Source organism: Mastacembelus armatus, chromosome 23, assembly GCF_900324485.2.
Source record: "Mastacembelus armatus chromosome 23, fMasArm1.2, whole genome shotgun sequence".
NCBI lineage: Eukaryota > Metazoa > Chordata > Actinopteri > Synbranchiformes > Mastacembelidae > Mastacembelus > Mastacembelus armatus.
In genome coordinates this window covers 14,978,096-14,988,889 of record NC_046655.1, presented here as the reverse complement: position 1 = coordinate 14,988,889, position 10,794 = coordinate 14,978,096, and the positions used below count along the sequence as shown (strand labels likewise).

At 46.3% G+C, this 10,794-nt stretch overlaps 2 protein-coding genes across 5 annotated transcripts; one reads left to right on the top strand and one right to left on the bottom strand.

Annotated features, from left to right (window-relative positions):
• Positions 1-261: 261 nt before the first annotated feature.
• Positions 262-6,682, top strand: LOC113142274 (bestrophin-3-like). 4 transcript variants are annotated; one of them, XM_026327217.1, is made up of 14 exons: positions 262-337; positions 505-667; positions 872-966; positions 1,695-1,782; positions 2,049-2,194; positions 2,432-2,586; positions 3,023-3,100; positions 3,206-3,358; positions 4,077-4,157; positions 4,758-4,909; positions 5,038-5,128; positions 5,354-5,493; positions 5,577-5,801; positions 5,912-6,682. In XM_026327217.1, the coding sequence occupies exons 2-14, from the start codon at positions 516-518 to the stop codon at positions 6,273-6,275; spliced, it is 1,920 nt and encodes a 639-aa protein (XP_026183002.1). In that variant the 5' UTR covers positions 262-337; positions 505-515; the 3' UTR covers positions 6,276-6,682. The 4 variants fall into 4 exon arrangements, with proteins under 4 accessions (XP_026183002.1, XP_026183005.1, XP_026183004.1 ...); XM_026327220.2 differs by having other exon boundaries at positions 5,577-5,749; positions 5,912-6,117; XM_026327219.1 differs by having other exon boundaries at positions 287-325.
• A 343-nt stretch (positions 6,683-7,025) lies between these two features.
• On the bottom strand, positions 7,026-10,634 carry nots (nothepsin). Its single transcript, XM_026327221.2, has 9 exons — positions 10,582-10,634; positions 10,083-10,263; positions 9,641-9,758; positions 9,132-9,250; positions 8,627-8,826; positions 8,397-8,522; positions 7,899-8,043; positions 7,717-7,815; positions 7,026-7,296 (listed from the first exon to the last, which is right to left on the bottom strand). The coding sequence occupies exons 1-9, from the start codon at positions 10,632-10,634 to the stop codon at positions 7,120-7,122; spliced, it is 1,218 nt and encodes a 405-aa protein (XP_026183006.1). The 3' UTR covers positions 7,026-7,119.
• Positions 10,635-10,794: the final 160 nt, after the last annotated feature.

The window sequence follows — 10,794 nt, the reverse complement described above, 5'->3', positions numbered from 1 at the left end:
AAACAGTTCACAATAATTCTGCCTCGCTGTGATTGGTTGGTCATTGCTGCCACTTATTGTTGCCGTCAGGATTTCTGTTCGTACGTGGTTATTTATGCCAACATGCACAGCTGCAGCTTTACTACATTTAGCTTGGTGGTGCATCAGTATAACTGTGGGCCCTGTGTGTCTGCTGTCTTGCATTACTGGGCAACTGGATATTATCATGGGGGAGAGAGAGTGTGAGATGGGGGGGGGGGGTATTTGGCAGTTGACATTTGGCAAAAACAAATCAGGACAGAAGAAGCCTGATGAAAAGCACCGCTAAGGAAACGCACAGACGTCTGTGAGTCTCTCTGTGAGTGAAACACCTCAGAAGTATCACAGTTGTCAGTTCGATTCAGTCGTGATGTTGCAGCAGTTTTCATTATCCAGGCAGAAAGCAGAAAATGAGGGTAATGAGAGACTAATGGGGCTGTCACTTCCACTCAGATCTGTCTCTGTCTGCCTGTGTCTGCGTCTCAGGGCGTCTCAGCATGACCGTCACTTATTCCAGTAAAGTTGCCAACGCCAGCTTCTTCGGTTTCCACCGGCTGCTGCTGCGCTGGAAAGGAAGCATCTACAAGCTGCTGTACCGAGAGTTCGCCCTGTTCGTCCTGCTCTACACCTTCCTCAGCGTCGTGTACAGGTCTCCCTCAAACACACACACTGGACAACATGGAAACTAGACAGACATGATGTTTTTGTTGGATTGGGTCTGTGTATTTTCATGAGACTCAGTAGTAACACTACACAGTACGACACTGTTACTCTGAAGCCTTTATTTGGAGAGAAAGACGAAAGCTGGGGAAAAGGAAGTGATGCCTGAGCGTCTGTCTCCTCTGTCCTCCAGGTTCTTCTTCTCTGAACATCAGAAGAGATTGTTCGAGAAACTTTCCTTATACTGTGAAACATATGCAGAGCAGATCCCCGTCACCTTCGTCCTGGGTACGTCTCACTGTTTACCGTCTGTGTAAAGCTCACAGGATCACTCACTACCACCTGCAGTCCTCGTGTGTTACCACAACCTGGTTTCCCTCTGAAGTGCATTTAAACTCTGCAGGGCATGATGAACCTGTAGTGATTGGTGTGTAACTAACAGTGAGTGTGGTGACTGGTCCTGAGTGGACTACAGGCCTCCTTTGTATAACATAAAACACATGATAAGGACACGTCTCTGGTGCCTGGGAATCTTGGTGGGTCCTAAAGAGGATCAGAAGACCCCTATATTGACACGTGTGTGTGATAAACAGAGGGTTTGGCCTAAGTGGTGGGTTAGGGCCCAAAACAGAAAGTACTCGTTCAAGATTCTCACTAACCATTGAGGGCACTGCCACCCTGACCGCCTGCATCACACTCTGGTAAGACATCACAACAAACCGTGACCTCAGCCAACTGATCCACGGGACACGACGCACCAGTAAGACCCTCAGCATCATGAAGAACCCGCCCGAACCAAGCCCCAGCCTCAGCACCTCCTCTGCCGGGGCCGAACATCAAACGCTCCATGAGAAATGATATTTAGCTTCTACATGTGTTTGAGTGACACCTGTAGAAATGAACCTGAGCTGAAAGTGAAATTCCTTAAAAAACCAGTATACCAGTCACCGTAAAGACCGGAACCAGGGGGAAACTGCTCGGCTGGTGTTTATGCTGTTTATCGGTTTGTGTTTCAGGTTTTTATGTGACGCTGGTGGTGAATCGATGGTGGAATCAGTTTGTGAACCTGCCGTGGCCTGACAGACTCATGATCCACATCTCCAGGTACATTCACACAGCTCTTCACAATAAAACATACGTGTTTCAACAAATACACGTTCTGCACTGTAGCTCCATGTTTAACCATTTCTGTAGTACCAGCGTCCAAATGTACTTGAGGTATCCAAAGTAAAAGTACTCATTGTGCAGAATGGCCCATTTCAAATTACAGTATCTGATATTATTGGATTGTAATGATTGATCCATTGTTGTGTTGATCACTTAGACACTCGCTGTAAATACACATATTTATTGTGCTGTTCTTCCTCCAGCTGTGTTAAAGGTAAAGATGAATATGGCCGCCTGCTGCGTCGGACTTTAATGCGTTACGTTAATCTGACGTCGGTGCTCATCTTCCGCTCTGTGAGCAGAGCTGTCTGCAAACGATTCCCGACCATTGAACACGTGGTCGAGGCAGGTCAGGGCCTTTGTGCTGCTTTTACGTGTCTTTGTGGGATTTTTATGTCTGTTTGTTGTCATTTTGTGTCAGCAGAGCAGAGCTGATGGTGGTGACCTGTGTTTCTCATCCTTCTGGTTAAAAAACAGACACCACAGTGCAGAGATTTGTCTGTCAGGATATAAAGACACCGAGATCCACAGCCTTTATTTGTTTTTGCCCTAGAGGTTCCAGGTCTGTCTGTCTGTCTGTCTGCAGGGTTTATGACTCCAGAGGAAAGGAAGATGTATGAAAACATCCGCTCTCCTCACCTGAAGTACTGGATCCCTGTGGTCTGGTTCTGCAACCTGGCGTCCAAAGCTCGGGAGGAAGGACGCATCCAAGACAGCATTGACCTGCAGAACCTTCTCAATGTGACGTGGGATTACACTAAATATTTTATATTCCGTGTCCAAACATTCCGTGTGCATGATGTTATCTGAGGCAGCATAGTTTAGCTTCCAAAAGGAAAAATGAAACCTGAGCAGTTTTATAAGTGCGACCTCAGCAGTTAACGTCTTTACAACAACACATTTGTACCGATCCTGTCACTGCTGTGGGCCCCAGTGCATTATGGGACGTGTCCCATTACAGCACAGACATGTCCTGTTAGAGATAAAGGCTCTTAACCCCTGAACACACACTTCACATCCTGCAAATGTCAGACATGTGGGTAACGTGACACCCGCCTCACTCCCCAGAGGGTGCTGAGTCTCAGTTCCAATCAACCTGTTGAGCTACAGAAATCTGGACTTGGCAGCTGATGCCAACCTGGCAACCCTTTCAGATCTCTGTCTTCTTTGTGTTTAGGAGATAAATGGCTTGAGGGCTTGGTGCTCAACTCTCTTCGGCTATGACTGGGTGGGCGTCCCACTGGTGTACACTCAGGTCAGTCCCACATCTGTCCCGACAACATTAAAAAATCACACTGATCCAGCTCAGGTATCATCGCCCCTGTAACCAAATCAGAGCTCTCCCTCTCCGTCTCTGCAGGTTGTCACTCTCGCTGTCTACACCTTTTTCTTAGCCAGTCTGATTGGTCGACAGTTCCTGGACCCCACTCAGGGATACCAAGGTCACGACCTCGACCTTTACATCCCCGTCTTCACCCTGCTGCAGTTCTTCTTCTACGCCGGCTGGTTGAAGGTGCACATCTTTTCCATAAACAATCAGTTGTTTTTTTTGAATATTTCTGAGAAAGGACTAAACCAACAGAAGATCCTAGAAAGACTAACAGGCTTAATCACCACAGAGTCACTTTGCTTCACAGCTCTGCTCCGTGAGTTTTTGTTGGTCGTCTGTTTATGAACCATTTTCCATGTATCTGTCACATAATCTGGTATTTTTTTTTAAAGCTTGAATATACGAAGTGAGCAAATAATGCACCTAACGGCATCAGGCTTTCTGGCAAATTTCTAGGAAATGATGTTGAAAGTTTCCAGGAAACTAGTTGGGAAATATGACACTGGTACAATTACAGAATAACATTTTTCTTATTTTTAACACATGAAAAGACCAAATGAGAAACCAACACGGACACATTCAAAAAAAAAGTTTGAATCAGTTCTTTTACACCTGAAAGATGTAAACACAGTCGTGGTCGACCTGTTTTCCTTCTCTTAGCTTCTCCTGTTACATTAATAACACAGCTCATAAAGTTATTAATAACTGACTCTGTGGATGTGAGTCAGCAGGACTGTAGGAGCCAGGGCAGCAGAAAAGAGGCTCTCAGGTGGGGGCACTATAGATTTAAAGTTTGTCTCAAGTCCAGAAGAAATTCAGCTGAAAGTAGCTGATCCTCAGAGAAACAGGCTGCGGGAAAACCTGTGTGAAGTCACATCTTTGCTTTGCACCTTGCTGGCAGGTCGCAGAGCAGCTGATCAATCCGTTCGGGGAGGACGATGACGACTTTGAAGTGAATTGGGTCATCGACAGGAGCCTTCAGGTCTGCAGCCAATCACAGCGCTCACACACAGAACCTTAAAGAAACTGTGAGAAAGTGTGTTGGGGGGGTCTTCAGCCTGGAAGTCAGACAGGACCTCACGTCTGTCTCCATCAGCCATGTTCCAAAAATATGCACAGGAACATTTCTCATCTTACCTCTTATTTTTAAAGCACAGGTGTTGATCACAGCAAAGAAACTAATGCAAAGCAAACTAAGGCTGCAGCCAATGGTTAGTTTCATTATAATTTACTTCCCTAGTTAATGCATTCATTGTTTTGTCTGTCACCGTGTTTTCTGAGAGCAACAGTCCAAAATCCAGACGGACCCCTTCTATTTAAATCTGTGATATGACACCGAGAAGCATCAAATCTGTGTATTTGCTTAAAAAATGACTAAAATTAGCAAATGTTAACAAGCCCTCCTAAACCAGCATATTCCTCTGAGCAACGTGAAGAAAGTCGACTGGAAACCAGTACAGACGAGACAAACATCCAACCAAACATCAGACACGAAGTGATGTTTTTTTAATCAGGTGCTGTAAGTAACGAATGTCTTTCTTAAAACGAGTCCTTTCATTCTGGTCACTTCCTGTCCCTCCAGGTGTCTCTGCTGGCTGTGGATGAAATGCATATGAATCTTCCTACCATGACCAAAGACATGTACTGGAACGACAGTGACGCCCGCCCGCCGTACACGCTGGCTGCTGCCGACTCCTGCATCCCATCATTCCTCGGCTCCACCACCGACATGGGGTCAGCAAGCAGACACATATTTATTATTATACACTGAAGGACCTCAACCAATCAGGCTGTTGTTGTTGTTGTCTTCAGTGTATTTGTCTAGTTAGGGATCAGTCATGTTTGTCCATCGTCTCTTTCAGACTCTCTGACATCCTGCAGTTGGACGAGGTCGACATCAGTGATGGTCTTCCTGGACGGCAGGGCTCCATTTCCCCGTGGCGCCAAGAATCGGTAAGAAGATGTTTTTATAGAGACCAAAGTCCGCTGAGCAGACCCAGATGCTCATTAAACTTTGAGAAATACATATGAATAAAATGTAAAAATGTATAGAACTTCATGGATTTTTCTTCTTTGTTAAATAAAACCAGTTGCTTCAGTTCTTCTCATCCGGTTTAGGAGTTTTCTGTCCACAGAATCTGCTTATTTTTTCAGAACTACTTTCTTTAAATGTTGCAGGTTCTTGGTCGAGTCTGCCGGCTGCTGAGCGTTCAGGATCCTCCGGACCTCCGGCATCCTAAACCCAGCTTCAAACGGCACAGTTGTGCCATATCAGGGAACGTTTCCCCAGACCCGAGGAACAGTATTGGCCCACACAGGTCAGTTTCTGTCCAGGCACAGCGGCTCACCACTTTCATAACTCACGTGAGTCATAGGGATGATCTTTATGTTTTCCACCCAGGGTCAAACCAGGTGCAGAGGAGATGGTTCCACCTTTCTCTTTCATGCCCCCTCCTTCCTCGGACACCTTGTCCACCCTAAAGGAGGTCAACAGCAGCCATCCCTCCACTGAAAGCTCGGCCTCCGATTCTTTACCGCAGCTTCATGTCAGTCTGTCCAGTAACATCCACTGCAGTGAGTGTTCCGGTCGGAACGGGCTGGATCTTTCTCCCACTATGGAGCGAAAGTAATTAATTCCATGCTGCTCAAAGTATCATGACTGGGTTTACACTCATTTGTCCCACTTTGTTTTGTTAATATGCTTCTTCAAACCCTGCCCGTCCTTTGTATTTCCAGGCCACACTCTGCGACCTGTTGCACTCAAATGGGACCCAAGGAGTTTCGGTGGATGGCGTTCGATACCCTGAGCCCCCCACCAGCCCAGCCACGGGAGCGCTATTTGTCGCTCCAGCTCACCAGGCAAACGTCAAAGACATCCATCCACAGCCTGCCAAGCCCCAAGGCCCTGGGAAAGCGGACACGAGGCCTTGCTCAATTCCAATACCGACGATCCCCCGGTCCACCAAAAGACAGTCTGCACCTCCCTGACTCTGAGTACGACGACAACGCCTTCCAGGGAGTAGCAGGGGAGGAGGACGAGAAGAACACCCACTCTCAGTCGGAGAGTTCAGAAAAGAAATCCAATCCAATGGCACAGTAACATAACACTGTCCAGCGAGACCAAACAGAACCAGTCTCAGAACTGGCCATGGTGTTTCCCCAGTATGAAAAGTTCAGTGTTTCCCCTAATGCTCAGCTGGTGGCCAAAAAGAGGCCGTGCACCGTTTCAGGTCCCAGAAGAAACTGGGGCTGAAGGTGAAAAGGTTCAACTCTAACCCTCCCTGACCAGTTAACTGAGGAGAAACACTGAAGTCCATACTTTGGAAACTCAATGACCTGAAAGAAGGTTCTGAAGCGTAACCTAATCAAATTATGAGCTTAAAAAAGTGAAATTCAGTGCGAATGGGTGGGAACAAGCACCAATTACCACCATGACTGTAAAGGTGCTGCACTTTGCGTCTTAACGGGGGATAATGAGTGCACCTTAGATAATGTAGAAGAGCTGTGCCTGCTGTGGAAAAACATGGTGGTGGTTTTGCATCCACTTAAATACAATCAGAGTTTGCTTGAACGCCATCTAGTGGCCGTTAGAGGAACTACAGCTGGACGCACTTCAGGTCTGGCTCCAGGATCCTGAACAAACACATCTGTCATGTGATGCTTCTGTTTTTGTAAATGTAAATGACATAATAATTAAACAATCTTTATTTTTTTAAACGAAACACTGAACATCAATATGTCACTAGAAATAAATCATTTGATCACTGCAGCCAATAACAGAGCTCTGTGCCTGCTGTGCTCAAGGGACTGAGTGGTAGCTAAAGCTCTGTGGCACTAGCTCGTTGCTAACACATGCTATCTGTGCTGGAGCCTTTGGAAGAATTACAAAACGCTGTTTGACTCTCTTTGATTGGTGTATTTACTCGTCACAGAGTTGTCAGCGGTTATTCTTCGGTTATGTGTCTAGCTGGAGCAAAGCCGACGCGGTCCTGTCCTCGGTCGAAGACGCTGTAGTACTGTCTGAGAAATACGTCTCCCAGAATCCACATGGGGCCCTGAGAGGAGGCCATGTCCACGGCCTGGAAACCACTGAAACACAGCTCCTTATCTTCAAGCATCTCCTGGAGATTAGACAAATAAATAAATAAATGTGTCCACATTTACAGAAGAAATCATCATCAAATACCAGAGTCCTTTTTTTTTATTTGTCAGTATAAAGGAAAATGTAAAGTATCATTGTGATACAGGACTGATCAACATATATCATGTGCAGGACAATACGTTCTACACAAGGACACAAAAAGGATATAAAAACTATCACTGAGCAATGGAATAAGATGCATTATGCAGACAAACAACGGTCTAGTGGTCAGACTGTTCCATATCTGAGGCCTCAGTGCATCTGAAGTTCAGTCACCTCTGTCAAAGACCTAAACCTGAGACTCTTTTAGGCCCAGGAGGTCAAAGTTCATGCTTTCTGCAAGATCTTAGTCCATAAACAGACACAGATGAAGGAGACCAAAGGCAGGAGAGACACTTACCTTCCTAACGTAGTGCTCAGCGGTCAGAGTGTACTCCTTCCCCCCCAGGACGAAAGTCACCTGAGGCAGACTGGTCAACCTGGCACAGTTGATAAGAAACTGAAACACACAGAGAGGTCAAGGTCACATGACATGTTGGCAGATTTCACAGATAAACAAGCAGATGTGAGATTTTCTTTAACCTCGCCAGTGTTTGTGGGTGTGGCTCCAATCAGCTGCTGCAAGAAGAGGATGTCATTGGTCGGCCCAGTGATGAGAGAGGTTCCTGTGTCGACGATCGCCTGGCAACCACGAGGACAAAACACACTCTCACCCTGCACCGCTACACTGAAACGTACAGACACACACACAACGTTGTGATTGGCTGTGATAAGAAAGTACCACTGATTAGTTCACTCATGGTTTCAACTCTACAGAGACTGTAGGTGTGTGTGTGTTTACTCTGCCATCTAGTGGCTGCTGCATGTACTGCAATGCACAGTATTTATTATTAACTGAGGTGTTGGACGTGGTCAGAGCACCAAAATCACACCTTCAAATCCCAAATATACTTTTTACATTGACATCAGCAAAAAGTCCAAACTTTACCTTGGGTTAAGACTGAAATAATGAATCTATACATATTTATTTATAGATTATATAGATATATTGAATCGCAGTATTGAAAACACGTGGGAAACCTGTCGATCTTAATCTGCCAGTATGCCTTTGCAGTCACAGGGAGCCAGTTGATTTGTCCATCATACAACTCCTCATCTATTCCTCCCAGCAACAGTTCCCCTTCCAGGCTGCCGTTGCCAGTCCTCCTGCAGGGACAACAAATAAGAAGAATCAAAAGCCCTAAACTGGCTGTACTGGTGAGCTCCCAGTGTTCATGTTGTCACACTGAATCCCTGAACTCAGGTCACACCTGCTGAGGTAGAAGGAGAAGACGGGCTCGTCCAGGGTCTTCTGCACCAACATGTTGTCGAAAACTGGGTTTCCGAGGTTTTCAGTCAGAGCTGGGTAGCCCATCCCCAGAACTCCGTCGAACCTCGCCATTACAAATGTCGTCCCGGGCTCGTAGATCGACTCCCCAAACTCCTGGTTCTGGATGGTCACATTTGCCACCTGGACATGGCACATAAAATACAAATTCAGCTTCTGCTGATACAGAGTCAACAAACCTTCAAATCCCTCACAGCTTTTTTACTGAGGATTTGTCTTTTCGTCAGATTTTCAGAAAATCAAGCGTCTCCATTTGCTCACAGACCTTTGATATTTCCTAGGGGCTGGTTTGGTTTGAGTCTATTACAAACTGCACTTTGGACTTTTTGACATTTCCATGACTTCAGAACCAAGTCGTCCATTTTTTGCTGTGTTCCAACATATCAAGCTGCACATGATGTTGTTGTGTCGAACAGAATGAGACAGACCTTCAGGGTGTCTCGGGCCATGACTCCCATCATGTGTCCGGATCCGTAGTGAATCCCAAACATTCGACCGTCGTGATGAAACGAAGTCGACTTGAAGGCCCTGAAATTTCTGTGCAACACTGCGAACACACACACACACACACACACACACACACACACACACACAGAACTTTCTACAGCTGTGAGGACTCTCCAGTACCTAAACACCCCCTGCCCCTGCCCCTGACACCGTAACCCTGACCAAAACCTGAACCCTTAAACAGGCCTTTGAAGGATCAGACATGTCCTCACAATGATGGTCTAACACAGACTGGCATGAAGACGCACACACACACACACACACACACACACACACACACAGGCCTTGAACTCCTTATCAGCCAGAAACACTAAACCAGAGTGAGGCCGCCCTGACCCACAAATCTCAGACACACACTCGGATCAGTGTCGTTCACTGTCATACTGTGTCCTGTGTGTGTGTGCATGTGCGTGTATGTGTGTTGTGTTACCACAGGCCTGGCTGACACAGTACGACGACGGCACCCACAGGTCCGCGGAGCCAGTGTCAAAAACCACAGAGAAGTTCTGCTCCGGAGTCCCCAGACTGATTTCCCCAAAATACTGAGCCTGCAGTGCACGCACACACACACACACACAGACACAGACACAGTGTAAGAGCGCAGCAGTGTGTTTGTGCTGCTCTTTTTAAAGGCTGCTGGTTTCAAACCTGCTGCTCTCTCAGACACTGAGCCCCAGAGGAATTTAAAATTTGTTTCATTACCTGTGTCTGTTCTAATCAAAAGCTCTCCTGTAAATCCACCTGTACAGGCTGAGACCAAACCCACAATCCTGTTAACGTAGCTGGTGTTTAGCGCTTTGCTCAGCAGCATCAAATTCTTTGTGGGATTTGAACCAGCAACCTGTTCTCCAGACACTCAGTGCTGCTCTTACGTCCATGAAGTTGTAGATCCTCTCGCTGGAGCGGCCGAGCCTCAGGGACGGCGTGCCAGGCGGGAAACACTGAGCGTAGCGCCGGTTAAACGTGTCAGGGTGGTGACCTTTCAGAAAGGCCTCCAGCTCGCCGCTGGCACGCAGCTGGGTACGAATCGAACTCACCCGCCTCAGGGGGACCCTGGGGTGGTTTAAAGGAACATTTCAAGTTTTTTTTTAATCATTTGTTAAAACACATAAAACTGCAAAAAACAAAACAGAGGATTACATACTGGACTAAAAATGTTTAGCAACTTAAAAATCATTTGAAAAAGTTAAAAATTACAAAAATAATTGCTCAGTAAAACAAAAAAGGGTCCAAACATTTTAGTTGAATCTGAGAATGACGTTCAGTTAACAATGTCATTTTATTCATAGGCTGTAAGAAACAAAAAATATTTAATAATGAAAGCCAGTCAGTCTGGGTGATGTACCTGCATCAGCACAGGTGAAGTCTTACCTGACCAAGGCAGAGCTCGTCCCACACACCAGAACCAGCAGCAGCCTCCACATGTCTGTCTGTCCAACAGCTGCTGTGTCAGAGTCCACTTCTGCTCTGACTGGACCTCATGTTAAAACCCACCTTAAAAACTGAACCGCCTACTGTGTCTGTGTGCTGACAACAATACAGCATGGACTGAAGGTCAGCAGCTGAAACACAGCAGCAGTTGTT

Excerpts from the sequence above, each read along its gene's own strand:
- LOC113142274 (XM_026327217.1), top strand. The coding sequence starts at position 516 with ATGACCGTCACTTATTCCAGTAAAGTTGCCAACGCCAGCTTCTTCGGT. Across the intron at positions 967-1,694 it reads CCCCGTCACCTTCGTCCTGG|GTTTTTATGTGACGCTGGTG; the intron begins GTACGTCTCACT and ends TTTGTGTTTCAG. Across the intron at positions 4,910-5,037 it reads GGCTCCACCACCGACATGGG|ACTCTCTGACATCCTGCAGT; the intron begins GTCAGCAAGCAG and ends CGTCTCTTTCAG.
- nots (XM_026327221.2), bottom strand. The coding sequence starts at position 10,634 with ATGTGGAGGCTGCTGCTGGTTCTGGTGTGTGGGACGAGCTCTGCCTTG. Across the intron at positions 9,759-10,082 it reads GGATCTACAACTTCATGGAC|GCTCAGTATTTTGGGGAAAT; the intron begins GTAAGAGCAGCA and ends CGTGCACTGCAG. Across the intron at positions 9,251-9,640 it reads CTGTGTCAGCCAGGCCTGTG|TGTTGCACAGAAATTTCAGG; the intron begins GTAACACAACAC and ends GTGTGTTCGCAG.